General features: G+C 36.1%; 1 protein-coding gene and 1 long non-coding RNA gene across 9 annotated transcripts in view; one reads left to right on the top strand and one right to left on the bottom strand.

Annotated features, from left to right (window-relative positions):
- Positions 1–15,595, bottom strand: part of SPIDR (scaffold protein involved in DNA repair) — a 504,687-nt gene that overhangs the window by 297,198 nt on the left and 191,894 nt on the right. For all 6 annotated transcript variants that reach the window (XM_058698529.1, XM_058698531.1, XM_058698530.1 and 3 more), the window contains one exon: positions 10,222–10,322. In XM_058698529.1, coding sequence (XP_058554512.1) covers positions 10,222–10,322 — 101 coding nt within the window. The remainder of the gene's footprint in view (positions 1–10,221; positions 10,323–15,595) is intronic.
- Positions 8,936–15,595, top strand: part of LOC131494292 (uncharacterized) — a 57,343-nt gene continuing 50,683 nt past the window's right edge. For all 3 annotated transcript variants that reach the window (XR_009253294.1, XR_009253295.1, XR_009253296.1), the window contains exon 1: positions 8,936–9,522. This is a non-coding gene — a long non-coding RNA (uncharacterized LOC131494292). The remainder of the gene's footprint in view (positions 9,523–15,595) is intronic.

Genomic DNA, 15,595 nt, shown 5'->3' with positions numbered 1-15,595 from the left:
CAGAGTCCACTTCACATCCTCTGTACCCCCCTCTCTCTGTCACTCTCCCACTTGTGTGTTCTCTCTCAAAAATAAATAAACATTAAAAACAACAACAACAAAACCTTTGATGGGGACATGTATCATAAAATGTGGCACTGGAGGGACGCCTGGGCGGCTCAGTCGCTTGAGCGTCCAACTTCAGCTCAGGTCATGATCTCACAGTTCATGAGTTCAAGCCCCCACGTTGGGCTCTGTGTTGACAGCTCAGAGACTGGAGCCTGCTTCGGATTCTGTGTCTCCCTTTCTCTCTGTCCCTCTTCCCCTCATGCTCTGTCTCCTTCTCTCAAAAATAAATAAACATTTAAAAAAAATTTTTTTAATAAAAATAAAAATAAAATGTGGCACTGGAAAAATAATAAGGTAGTGAATGTAATTTTGCAAAAATCATGGTGGGAAAATGAAGAAATAATTATTCTCAATGCGAAGATATTAGGAAATTAAAATAATATGACAGAAAGAAGAAAAAATGAGAACTCCTGAAATCTGAACATATTTACTCTAAGCAGGTACGCTAACAGTGTATGGTGAGGTTATCTAATAGAGTCTGGCAGTTGAGTAACTGTGGGAATTTGTTTTAAGGAGACTCAGTACCCCTTCTAGGTGAGCCAGCCTGGGTATTCTGTCAACTACTTGGGGAGAGGCTGGCTAGTGGTTTAAGTGGAAAACAAGGTTTCCCAGGCAGCAGATCAGGATGCTATCGAAGCAGTGTTGGAGAAAGGCATCGACAGATGTTATAGTTTTTTGTGGCCTACACGTCACAAAGTTTCAGCTGTTCATGACCCACTGGTAAAAAGTAAAAAAATAAAAAAATTCTAGTAAAAAGCTATTAAATATTAATACCAATATGAATAACTAAGTTCATTCTTTGCTCTCATAATATTATTCTAAGTTCAAGACAACATATTTATTACTTTTGAAACACATACATGTGTACAGAAAACTTACAGCATTTTTACCTTTACAGGCATATCAAAGGGTGTTCTAAAATGAGAACTCACATACATATGCTTAGTGACAACTCTCAACATATAGTAGCAAGTTGAGGAAAAAGAAAATTGACAGAGAATCCTGCTTTGGATGCCAGTAAATGCTACTGTACTTCATTAATTTTACTTGTTTCTCTGCCCCTCCCCCATCTTCTTCTTTCTCAAGTCTAGAGTGAATTTTTTAGAACAAAAATCTCAGTGAAAAATTACTTATCTGAAGATAAGTAATTGGTTTCACTTATCTTTTTTTTCTCCTACTCTGTATTCTTTTTATTTTATTTTAATTTTATTTTTTTAAATATATGAAATTTATTGTCAAATTGGTTTCCATACAACACCCAGTGCTCATCCCAACAGGTGCCCTCCTCAATACCCATCACCCACCCTCCCCTCCCTCCCACCCCCCCATCAACCCTCAGTTTGTTCTCAGTTTTTAAGAGTCACGGGGCGCCTGGGTGGCTCAGTCGGTTAAGCGGCCGACTTCGGCTCAGGTCATGATCTTGCGGTCCGTGAGTTCGAGCCCCACGTCGGGCTCTGTGCTGACAGCTCAGAGCCTGGAGCCTGTTTCAGATTCTGTGTCTCCCTCTCTCTGACCCTCCCCCATTCACGCTCTGTCTCTGTCTCAAAAATAAATAAACATTAAAAAAAAAAATTAAAAAAAAAAAAAAAAGAGTCTCTTATGCTTTGGCTCTCTCCCACTCTAACCTCTTTTTTTTTTTTCCCTTCCCCTCCCCCATGGGTTCCTGTTAAGTTTCTCAGGATCCACATAAGAGTAAAACCATATGGTATCTGTCTTTCTCTGTATGGCTTATTTCACTTAGCATCACACTCTCCAGTTCCATCCACGTTGCTACAAAGGGCCATATTTCATTCTTTCTCACTGCCACATAGTACTCCATTGTGTATATAAACCACGATTTCTTTATCCATTCATCAGTTGATGGACATTTAGGCTCTTTCCATAATTTGGCTATTGTTGAGAGTGCTGCTATAAACACTGGGGTACAAGTGCTCCTATGCATCAGTACTCCTACTCTGTATTCTTAAACATTACAAGGAGCTCACTGGTTTTGTCCATCTAAGAATAGCCTTAACAATTTTTAGTTTAAGAATTTAGATACCACATTGAGAAACTTCTTGTCATGCCCTTACTGAACAGAGGATGAACAGGAGAACTGGGAGACAGACTTTGCTACGCTCATGTCTCCAGAACTCAGTCATGCCATGAGCATACGCTCTCAGTGCCTGCCTGGATCTGCCTCCCAACAAACTACCTAGAACAAGATGGGCCATTATCACAGGCCACTGAGGCAGACTGACACGAACACACAGGGCTGTGCCTGTCTCTAAATAGAAGATCCAACTGGAAGGGTTATTGTGAGGATTTAATGGGTCAATAAACACACGAAATGCTTTGGATATCACGTAATAAAAACTGGCCATGGCAAAGCAGTGTTGGAAAACTGTTTCCCTTCAAAAAGAAGAAAAATAGAATGGTTCCTGAAAAGAAATCTAGGAAATATGTTTCTTCTGACTCTGTGATCTTCCATTCCCTCTTCCACAGACACCTTTTAAAATACATATTTTGAAGGCATCACACTGGAAGGTGAGATGGGGGGTGGTGGTGATGGGCAAAGTAGAGGAGATTAAGGAGTACAAACTTCCAGTTATAACGTAAATAATTCATGGAAATAAAAAGTACAGCATAGGGAATACAGTTAGTACAGTCAACAATAAATATGAGGTAATAACGTTGTATGGTGACTACACTTATGGTGAGCACTGAGTAATGTACAGAATTGCTGAATCAGTATGTTGTACACCTGAAACTAATACAACATATGTTAATTACACTTCAATAAATTTTAAGAAAATCCAATCACAGACTCCAGGAGCTGAGTGATCAGGCCCCTGCACTGCCTCTTCTCTGCCTGTCATCTCACGTGCCCATCTGCACTAGCCTTCGTGTGCAGCACACATGTTTCTCTCTGTTCTCTAAGCAGCTAGGTCAACCCGGCCTTAGTGATCACAAAAAAACAGCCAAGGAAATAGACACACATTTAAAATTTATTCAAGTTTGAAGAATCTTGAACTATGTCTTTTATACTGAAATGTACTTGGAGGAACAAACAGGGAAAACAAAACTGATTATTAAATGGTATAAGTGGTTGTTATAAAATAGCCCAGAAAAGTAAGCTATACAAGAGGGAAGAAAAGAAAAAATTAAAATCCACAAAGCAAAGGTGTTAAATTTTTTTTTATTATTTTAGAAATATTCACTGGAATATTTGAAATATGCACTGTCTTATAAAACTAGACATGCCCTTACTATAACACCTGGCAATTGCTCCCTTGATCATTTGTAGCAGAAAAATAAAGGCCTATGTTCACTCAAAAACTTGTACACTGACATTCATAGCACCTTTATTTGTAATAGCCCAAATTTGGAAATGATCAAAATGTCCCTTAGTAGGTGCACAGTTAAACAACTGGTATATCCACATCATAGAAAATTACTCACTAATAAAAGGAAGTTAACTATTGATATATACACAATCAAATCTTGAGGGAATTATGCTGAGTGAAAACAGCCAATCCTGAAAGGTTACACACCATATTATTCCATTTAAAAAAATTTTTTTAATGTTTATTTTTGAGAGAGAGAGAGAGAGAGAAAACACACCAGAGCGTGATCAGGGGAGGGGCAGAGAGAGAGGGAGACACAGAATCTGAAGCAGGCTCCAGGCTCTGAGCTGTCAGCACAGAGCCCGACATGGGGCTCGAACCCATAAACTGTGAGATCATGACCTGAAGTCAGATGTTTAACCAACTGAGGCCCCCAGGCGCCCCCCCCCCATATTATTCCATTTATATAACAGTTTTGAAATGACAAAACTATGGAAATGGTAAGATTCATGGTTTTAAGGTATTAGAGAGAAGGGTGGGAAAGAGATGGCTGTGGGTAGCATGAAGGGATTCTTGTGGTGATGGATGCTTCTGTATACTGACTATAGTGGTGGGCATGTGAATCTATACATGATAAAATTACATAAACAAAATATATACACAAACTGACAAGTACATGTAAAACTGGTAAAATTTGAATAAGGTCAGTGAATTGTATCCTGGAACAATATTTGGGTTGTGCTGTCATAGTACAGTTAGGAAAGATGTCATCATTGGGGGAAAGCAGGCAAAGGACACAGAGAATCATTCTGTATTATTTCTTTGAAATGTATGAGTTACATGTCAATCTACAACTATCTCCTAATAAAATGTTTTGCTTTTTTTTTTTAAAGGCAGACAGATACGTTGGAGACATTCACTCAAACATTTCAAATCAATAAGCAAGTTCACACCCCTCCTTGTTATGGATTAATTGGATGATACTCCTCAAATGGAAGAAATGTAAGAAGGCCACAAGCTAAATAATTACAAACTACATATTAATTTCATAAACCATTATTTCTCATATCTGAAGGAAATAAAGACTAAGAGAGATGCTACACTTAATTTCTAAACCAAAAATTAAGACCTGATTCATAAAATTCCTAGGTTTCTCAGTAAACCCATCAGAAGAAGGGAAAGCCACGCCCAATGTATTCAGTCAAAATTAACCTAAGATGAACAAGCCACTTCTGTGTGTAAGAAATAAAATGGAACTGTGACTTCAGTACCTTGTTAACCCAAAGGTACATGTAAACCCCAAGGAAGAGAAGGAGAAGCTGATTTTGGGTGCTTCTGAACTACCAGTCTGGTATGAAAATGACCTCAGAATAATTCAGTGTCTGTTTATTTTCACCACCTATTGAGTGCTGACTCTGTCTCACAGCTGTTTGTGCTTACATGCAGAATCAGATTTATTGTCGGCACAAGCTCATTAGGTGACGTACTATTACATTCACTTATGATCGGGAAATTAAAAGGCTCAGAGAGTTTAATAATATAGATATTTTAATAAATCCATCACTGAATCTCAGCTGTTTACTAAATTTTTTTTTCTTGGGATTTGGGGGCAGTGGGAGCTATTTCTATTTAATATTTTTAAGTTTTTCTTTTACTTACCCAGTTACTACAAATATATAGAAATAAGAAAATATAATTTTGTATACTGAAAGAAAAAATTTCTTCCGCCAGGCCACAAAGCAAACAGTGAAATATTCTTCCTAATACAATAGAAGTTATATCAAAAAGAATGAAAAAAATAGTACAATGTATTACAAGACACCAAGCAGAGGATCTAAGAGATCTCAAAAGTAAGAAATTCATCTAAGAGAAAGAAACAAAAAATAAAATCTAAATCTAAAGATGTTCAGACTTTAAGACAAAAATCTATTGGAGATGGGCCATTCATATATGAAATTAATGGATTAGTTTTTAGCTCTTTGTTTTTGTTTTCTTTTGCTTTTGTCTTTTATTTGTGGTATAATTTATATAACCTCTATCCCCAAATTCAAAAAGGAAATTATGGAGCACCTGGGTGGCTCAGTCGGTTAAACCTTTGACTCCTGATTTCGGCTCAGGTCATGATCTCATGGTTTGTGAGATAGAGACCTGCTTTGGGCTCTGTGCTGATAGCATAGGGCCTGCTTTGGATTCTCTCTTCCCCTCCCCCACTACCTCTCTCTCAAAATAAATAAACAGTAAAAAAAATAAAAATAAAAAAAATAAAAGAAGGCAAATCGTAAGGAACATTCCAAATAAGGAATGAACCAAATAAAAGGTCATATTTATTTATGAACCAAATAAAAGGTCATATTCCCTCTCTTCATTCCAGGCACCCAGTCACACTTATTTGACCTGGTATTTTTCTATTTCAACCTCTAGAAGATACTTTCTATTCTGTGCTTAACAATTTGTGGTCAATTCACTATGAGAAGGTAGGACAACAATGTAGAGTGATTTCTATTATATGTTAACATGAATAATTAAGAAGACAATCTGCCATCTCCCTATCAAAATAATAAGATTTGAGGGCATCCTACAAAAGATTCATTATTTAGATAACCTTCAAACTTACGTCCTATGCTTAGTGTCGTCTCAAGAATGCAACACGGAACTAACTACATGTTGAAAGACTACCTTTTCCCAAACAAAAATGACATTTGTATGAATATTTCTAATTTTGCTGGTTCCTTAATCACTTGCCTTCTTAATCCTAACTTTCTCCAGCCCAAGCACATAATCTAATGAAGGCCCACATGGATTAGTGATTAAGAACATGGACAACAGAGATAACATCAAACCTGGGCTTCCGCATCTATACCATATATTCAATCTACAAATTTTTCATCTAGAAAATAAGAAAAGCAAACTGAATCTTAGAGCATTATTTTGCATACTAAATGGTTTAATATGTAGTAAGCCTCAGCATTGTACCTGCCATACAGTAAACCTCCAAATGTGATACAACAGTGATAAGGACAAAGTCAAAGGAGAAAAAAAGACAGAAGCTATTTTCCCCCAATAGTTTCTTAGGAATTTATGGTTCAAATTAAAGTTTGTCCAAGTCTTCCTCTCACCTTGAGCATATTTACAATATTTCAAGACTATAAAGTCAACAAAAATTCAAAATACCTTATTTGACACATAAAATTCAACCTGGGGTGTTTGTTTATTCCTCAATTGTAATATCAAGAGCAAATTGGTAGAGGGTCTCCTGGGTGGATCAGTCAGTTAAGCATCTGACTTCAGCTCAGGTCATGATCTCATGGTTCCTGAATTCAAGCCTTGCGTCAGGCTCTGTGCTGACAGCTCAGAGCCTGGAGCCTGCTTCAGATTCTGTGACTCCCTCTCTCTCTGCCCCTACCCTGCTTGCACTCAGTCTCTTTCCCTCTCTCTTTCTCTCTCTCTCTCTCAAAATAAATAAACATTAAAAAAAGAGAGCAAATTGGTAGAGAAGTGAAAAAAATTATTTTCATGAGGCAGGATGTGGTACCATGGAAAGAGCATGACTCTGGCAGGCAGGTGGCTATGGTTTTAGCCCTGTTTCTTCCTTTAATTGAATAATCAGAGCAAGTCACTTCCCTCTTCTAGGCAACATACTGTCTCCATCCCCCAAAGAGGAGCTGAGACTGGAAGATCTCTAAGAACCCTCAAGAATTACCATTCTACCTTTTCATGAGGAAAAAGAAAATAGGATGTGGCATGAACACTAACGTAGCATATAGGTGGTACTTTCAATGTTTTGTTTTCTTAAAAGATTATTTTTTAATGTTTATTTATTCTTGAAAGAGAGAAAGTGTGAGCGGGAGAGAGGCAGAGAGACACAGAATCCGAAGCAGGCTCCAGGCTCCAAGCTGTCAGCACAGAGCCTGAAGTGGGGCTCAAACTCACGAAGCATGGGATCATGACCTGGCCCGAAGTCAGACGCTCAACCGACTGAGCCACCCAGGGGCCCCACAGTGTTCTGGCTTTTTAAGTGTGCAGTGGCCAGACTCCAAGGAAAAGCTAGGTATTCCAGTCACTCTGTTTGCTATCCTCCTGTCCTCCATTCTTCCTGTCCTGTCTTTTCCATCCTGTGGCTCATGACCTCATCCCAACCTCTCAATACAAAGTTGGCCTATATCACTAAAATAAAAGTTGCTTCATTGAAATTGACCAAGTCAAATATTTTTTTTTTAATTTTTTTTTTAACGTTTATTCATTTTTGAGAGACAGAGAGACAGAGTATGAGCAGGGAAGGGGCAGAGAGAGAGGGAGACACAGAATCTGAAGCAGGCTCCAGGCTCTGAGCTGTCAGCACAGAGCCCAATGCGGGGCTCGAGCTCACAAACTGTGAGATCATGGCCTGAGCCAAAGTCGGACGCTCAACCGACTGAGCCACCCAGGTGCCCCGACCAAGTCAAATATTTATATCAAGTCAGAAAGAAATCCAAGCTTACCATTCTCTTATATAATTACTTCAAAAGAATGGAGGCAAAAGCAGAATAGGAAAGAAGGGTAAGTTTGAGAATTTAGGTGGCATGGCCATATTTTTCTGGTTGAAGCAGAACAAAAGAAATTTATAATGCATAAAACCCCAAATTAAATTCAAAATGATGGGGGCGCCTGGGTGGCGCAGTCGGTTAAGCGTCCGACTTCAGCCAGGTCACGATCTCGCGGTCCGTGAGTTCGAGCCCCGCGTCAGGCTCTGGGCTGATGGCTCGGAGCCTGGAGCCTGTTTCCGATTCTGTGTCTCCCTCTCTCTCTCTGCCCCTCCCCTGTTCATGCTCTGTCTCTCTCTGTCCCAAAAATAAATAAAAAACGTTGAAAAAAAAAAAAAAAATTTAAATTCAAAATGATGAGTGACACAAAGTTAAACAGAAACTAGTTAGAGGTGGAAGTGGATAGATTATAGGAGAAAATGATCACTCCAAATCAAGGACATTCACATTTGAGAGGTTACGTACGTACAGGTAAATATTTATAAATAGAATATGAAAGATTACTGAAAGGTTAAAATGAAAAAATATATTCTAAAATCACAAAGCATTCTTATTTTTATTAAATAAGTCTTGAAAAAGATCACAAGTTAATTACAGGGCTATTTATTATACTCCACCTCAATAGTGATTAGTTCAAGGAGGGGTACATGTCTCTGCAGATCAATGAAAATCATTGGTAAAATATTAGAAAAGAAAGCATTCTTTTTATCAGACATGAAGCTGTGAATTACCATGTGGAAAAGACCTACCAATCTTTTCAAACCAATATGCCTGAAGTGAAATTTTCTCCCTGTGGCTTTCAGGTATAAGTACTATTAAATTCTTTTTGTGCTTATGCCAGAGTATTTATTACTGACTTCCCTGAGTAATAAAACTCATTGTCGATCTTTATGTATACCTGGTTTTCTGACTAATCAAATGAGTAGTGAAGATGATTATTTAATATAATCTTTTATATATAAAAAAGATAAGATACAAAGTAATAAATGTAACAATGGGCTGATTCATAGCATCCTGTAATAAAAAAAAGTATTCTTGGGTCATATGTATCAGGTCATCCTGATAACATATGTCATATTATAATACTCTCTAATACAAGAATGTGAGAGAAGGCAGTTGCTAGAAGATAGCTGGGAAGAATTTTACTTCATTTTATTTTTTAAGATTTTTAAATTTTAAGTAATCTCTATACCCAACACAGTGCTCGAACTCACGTGTCCGAGATCAAGAGTCAAATGCTCCACTGACTGAGCTAGCCAGGTGCCAGCTGGGAGGGATTTTAAAGATAATGAATGAGATCAAAATTAAAAAGTCTTCCAGAGAAAAGTGCAACAGTTGACAACATACTGGTTGAGTATTTTATCTAACACTGCTGTTCTATTTTGCATGCTAACATGTGCCAAAATAAACTGTGAGCCTATTGAGATGCATATTCCAAGGAACCCCCTGGAGAGAAAACTAATAGATGACCATTCCCACCTACCTCTTCCCCCACTCCTAATGGAAAGACCACTCAAGAAGAAACCATGAAAAAAAACACAGTCTCACAGAAGAGGGAGCTTTTCCAGGTATATGAAATATTCTTAACATCAAACAATTTGTTAAAAAACAAGTTTTCAGTCACTTGCTTGTAGTAGCAACTTTCAAACTACATCTTGCAATTTATTAGAAGGGACCTATATCAATTTAGTGAGATTAGGATTATGGGAAAAATAAAAGACAATGCAGAGTATATCACACATATTAAGGTTAGTGTTGTTTAAAAAACGTTTCAGGGGTATGTGCATGCATGTAAATCATATGTGCACTGGGAGATTATATAAGGTGTATTTCTTTTTTTTTTATTTATTTTTTATTTTTCAATATATGAAGTTTATTGTCAAATTGGTTTCCATACAACACCCAGTGCTCATCCCAAAAGGTGCCCTCCTCAATGCATAAGGTGTATTTTTTACTAGGGATCACAGTCACAGAAGTCTGAAAGCTATGAGCAAAAAGCTAAGAGCAAAAGAAAAGCCTAACACAGAGCTCTCCAAATCAGATCAAGAGTATGTCTTCTATTGAACTGTGAGAAGCTCTATAGGGAGGGATAAGTAGACCTTGTAAGAATGGACTCATCTTTCAGAACAATTTTTGAGACCCATAGGACACCTGGAGAAAGAGAAAATGTCATGAAAACAGTAATGATTAAATTAATATATCTTAACAAAAAATAATTTTGACTAGCATCTTCTTTATCCAGTCTCAGATGTCAGTGCAGACCTTACCTGAAAGTGTCTTTTGGTAAGAAACACATTGATGTCTCCATAAAGAAATGGCAGATCTCTCTCGATTTTGCAGTCCATTTAGTCTTTCTGCTAGCCCGCCTCTGTTTAATGAATTACAATGTATTAAGTTAGTTAAAAGAAAAGCTTCAGAATAGTTGGAACTCTCTATTTTATACCCTCCAGCCAGAAACAAATAGAACATGCGAATTCTAACTTATTTGGCATCATGTTATCTTCCTAGAGGCCGAATCCTCCTAGATCAATATTCTTTAAGATTTCTTGAAGCTCAGTTTCCTGATTCTTAGAAATACAGGTTACTCTCATGTCAATTTGACTTTCTTCCTATTCTTTCCTAATTTACGTATTCCATGAATATATACTGATCACTTGTTTCCTGCTCTACCTAGCAAAGTGCTAGATGCCAGGAATCAAAAGAAGGCAATGAACCATGCCACAGGGGAGCCTCGCAATCTACTCAGCAGACAGGGACAAAACATATAAATTAAAGCATGATCAGAATTGTAGTCAAGAATAAAACCTGCAAACTGTTGATAGGCAGAACACTCAAATAAGAGAATTTAGGTATGGGATCATTATTGAGACCACAGAGACAACTGACTATTAACCACAAGCACACCACAAAGGTACCAAACATTATAAAAAAATTTTTAAAAAACCCAAAACCTTCCATGTATGGCAGGAAGATGATTAAAATGGACATACTTCACAAAAACCTTTACCTATCAATGAATAATATATACAACAGTATTATTACATATTATTACACTAATACATTAATTATATTATTACACTAATATTCATGTATTATATATAACATACATTATACATGTTACAATTATACATTATTATATAATTACATTGTTATATATCCTCATATAATAAACATAATGTAAGTATGTTGCATATTAACATAATATAATGCTTATATTATGCTAATATATTATTAAATCGTATATAATATGTATATTCATTGATATGTATATTATAAACATATATATTATATATATTTTTTTGATTCAGTAAACTACCTAGGGTCAGAGAAGTCAGCAGCTCCTAAAACATCTGTGCTGTCAAGAAAAATCAGGATCAGCTGTTAATCACCATTATGATTATATTATACATAATTTATCAATATGTTATTTCATATAATTACGTACCAGCTCACTGATCATTTCATTCCATTATCTCATTTTATTCTAATAATATACCTTTATTAAGAACAGATATCAATAACTACCTCACAGATGATAAAATCAGAGCTTAGAAAGAGGAAATTCTCCAATATTATGTAACTAGCCAGATGAGGATATAGTTGTTGAAACCAGAAAACTTAGCATAGGGCCTGGCATTTAAACCTTCAAGAAACACAAGTCATTGGTATTATGATTTTGTCATGATTTTTACTTGTACCCTACAAGCTCTTTCTACTGAGATGACTGAAATATCTCATTTTCATACATATTATGTACATTATCATTGTTTTTGTATAGACACTTGTTTTCCTATAGGCACTATTGGTTCTGAATGTGTGGGACATATAACAATTTTTTAAAATTCTCATAATCACAAATATGCCAAAGAACCTCAACTTTACATACATGTCTACCTCTGCTTAATATATGTGTAAGCTCTTCTTCACATCATTCTCTTTACAGAAAGTAGCTCATTACACTCCTTCTCTGAACACTATAAAAGTAGGCACTATTGTCATCCTCATCTTTACACATGATAAAGTGAGGGAGGCAGTGAGAAATCAAACACCTGTGAAAGGTGACACATGTGATAAGTGGCATACCTGGAGGCATACCTCAGCAGTCTGTCTCCGGAGTTCCTAAACTCAGCGTCAATGATATACTTACTGCCTCTTAAAAACAAACTCCTAATAAACACAAGAAAAAAAGCAAAACACTATTCTTTGTACAATGATCTAGACAGTTACTTGTCAAATGTTGGTTTTCAATCCTAGGACTATCAAAAAAAGAAAAAAAAGACAAAATGCAATCTGAAAGCAGTATACGGTTAAGGCCACATCCCCAAGTAAACTGTAGGAATTATAAGATGAAAAGGAAGAGTAAAAATAAATGTGGAACAGTTCTCTGCATGTAGAAGTATCTGGAGCCATAAGATAGAATCAGCATTTGAGCTTGTTTTAGTCATTCGGAGATGTAGTAGTGCTTCACAGAGCATCTCTGCTCCATCTGCCTAGAGAAATTATCATCAGATGGACCAAAGCCTAGAAATGGAAGCACCATGACCTCTGACCAACAATCATAATTCAGTGAAAACCTATCTCACATTATTTAAAAAAAAAAAAAAAAGTCATGCAGGAGGTTCAAGAAGGCCCTGCTTGTGTACAAACATGTTCTGTTTTCTGTGTTTACTTTTTCTTTTTTTGTTGTTAACAGTCTCATTGAAGTCTAATTGACAAATAAAACAAATATTTAAAGTGCACATTGTGGTGATTTGATATATGTATACATTGTGAAAGGATTCCTCCCATCTGGTTAATTGACAAATCCATTGCCATATATATTTAACTTTTGTGTGTATGAGAACATTGAAGCTCCAGCCTCTTAGCAAATTTTAACTACAAAATACAATGTTATCAACAGTCATCATTGTGTTTTCCTTTATTTTCTTTTTACACTAATACCAGATTTTTATTGTTCTTCAAACAATCTGAAAACTACTACAGCTTATCAAAGTTCAAAGGTAGTAGCTATTACTGTATTTTACTTTAAATCTTCAGAACTTATTCATCTTATACCTGGTACCATTTTACCAAATTCTCCACAACTGACACTGGCAACCACTTTAATCACCCTCTGTTTCTATGAGTTTGACTTCTTTTTTTGTTTTTAGATTCCACTTATAAGTGATACCATGCCGTACTTGTCTTTCTCTGTCTGGCTTATCTAACTTAGCACACTGCCTTCGAGGCCCATCTATGTTGTCACAAATGGCAGGACTTCCAGCTTTCTAATGGCTGTGTAATACTCCATTGTGTGTGTGTGTGTGTGTGTTTGTGTGTGTGTGTGTGTGTGTGTGTGTGTGTGTGTGTGCATGCACCACATCTTATCAGTTTATCCACTGGCTGACTTTAGGTTGTTTCCACATATTAACTACTTTGACTAATCCTATGATAAACATAGGAGTGCAAATAACTCTTTGGTATCCTGTTTTCATTTCCTATGGATTACTGAAAGTAGAATTGGTGGATCATACGTTAGTTCTGTTTTCTGTTTTGTTTTGTTTTTTGGAGACCTCCATACTGCTTTCCATAGTGGTTGTGCCAATTTACATTTCCACTAACAGTGCACATGGTTTTTATTTTCTCCATATCCCCACCAGCACTTGGTATCTCTGGTTTTTTTGAGGATAACCATTCTAACAAGTGTGAGTGATATCTCACTGAGTTTTGACTTACATTACCCTGATGATCAGTGATGTTGAGCACCTTTTCATGTACCTGTTGGCCATTTGTATGTCTTCTTTGGATAAGTATCCATTCAGTTCCTCTGCTCATTTTTAGTTGGATTGTTTTTGGTTTGGTTTTTGAGTTGTAGGTGTTCATTATGTATTTTGGATATCAATCTTTTAATAGATACATGACTTACAAATATTTTCTCCTTGTAAGGCAGACATTCTGTAAGAATGTCTTTATCATTGTGTTAATGGTTTTCTTTTGTGGTTTTGAAGCTTTTCAATTTGGTGCAGTTCCACTTGTTTAATTTTGCTTTGGTTGCCTTTGCTTTTGGCATCAAATAAAAAAAAAAAAATCATTGCCAAGACCTATGTCATGGAACTTACCCCATGTCCTCATCTAAGGGCTTTATGGTTTTTGGTCTCACATTCAAATCTTTAACACATTTTGAGTTGGTTTTTGTGTATGGCATAAGATTGTAGTCTAGTTTCATTCTTTTGTATGTGGCTGTCCAGTTTTCCCAAAACCATTTATTGAAGAGATTGTCCTTTCTCCATTGTATGTTCTTGGCTCCTTTGTCACAAAAAAAAAATTGACCATATATACAAAAGGACTATTATGATCATTGAAATATGTGTCTGTTTTTATACCAATACCATGCTGTTTTGATTGCTACTCCCTTGTAATATAGTTTGAAATAAGGAAGTGTGATGCCTCCAGCTTTGTTCTTTCTCCAGATTGTTTTGGCTGTTTCAAGCCTTTTGTGGTTTCATGAAAACTTTAGGATTGTTTATTCTATTTCTGGGGAAAAAGCCATTGGAATTTCAAAAGGGGTTGCGTTGAATCTGTAGATTGCTTTGGGCAGTATTAACATCGGAATAATATTAATTCTTCCAACCAACGAACACATTTATTTTTGTCTTCCTCTATTTCTTTCATCAGTGTCTTATACTTTTCAGTGTACAGTACTTTTATTTCCTTGGTGCAGTTTCTACCTAGGTATTTTAATCTTTTGATACAACTATAATTGGGATTATTTTCTTCATTTATCTTTTGGATAGTATATAGAAATACAACCGATTTTTGTATATGGATTTTGTATCATGCAACTTCACTCAATCCATTTACTAATTCTAACAGTTTATTGGTGGTCTTTAGGGTTTTCTACATATAATATGCCATCTGTAAATAGAGACTGTTTTACTTTTTCCTCTACAATTTGAATGCCTTTTATTTCTTTTTCTTGCCAAATTGCTGTGGCTAGGACTTCTAGTTATCTGTTGAATAAAAGTGACAAAAGTTGGCATCCTTGTCTTTTCCCTTATTTTAGAAGTATCACGTCAGCTGTAGGCTTACTATATGTGGCTTTTTTATGTTGAGGTACATTCTCTCTGTACTCAAATTATTGGCACTGTTTCTCATGAATTGATGTTGATATTTGTCAAAAGCACTTTATGCATCTATTGAGATAACCTATGATTTTTCTCCTTCATTTTGTTAATGTGGTATGCATATCATGTTGATTGATTTGTGTATGTTGAACCATTCTTACATCCTTGGAATCAATCCCAGTTGACCATGGTGTATGAAACTTTTTTTAATTTGGTTTGCTAAAACTTTATTGGGGATGTTTATGTCTATGTTGATCAGAGATATTAGTCTGTAATTTTCTTGTGGTGTCTTTGATGTTAGTATCAGAGTAATCCTGGCCTTGTAAAATGAGTTTGGAAAAGTTCCTTCCTATTTTATTTTTTGAAAGATTTTGAGAAGGATTGGTATTAGTTCTTCTTTAATTGTTAGGTAGAATTCACCAGTGAAGGTACCTGTTTCTGGACTTTTCTGTGTTGAGAGGTTTTTGATTACTGATTCAATTTCCTTACAAGTAATTGATCTGTTTAGATTTTCATTTTCTTCCTGCTTCAGTCTTAA

Source organism: Neofelis nebulosa, chromosome 14 (assembly GCF_028018385.1).
Source record: "Neofelis nebulosa isolate mNeoNeb1 chromosome 14, mNeoNeb1.pri, whole genome shotgun sequence".
Taxonomy (NCBI): domain Eukaryota; kingdom Metazoa; phylum Chordata; class Mammalia; order Carnivora; family Felidae; genus Neofelis; species Neofelis nebulosa.
The sequence above is the reverse complement of the archived record's forward strand: the minus strand, read 5'-3'. Positions and strand labels throughout refer to the sequence as shown.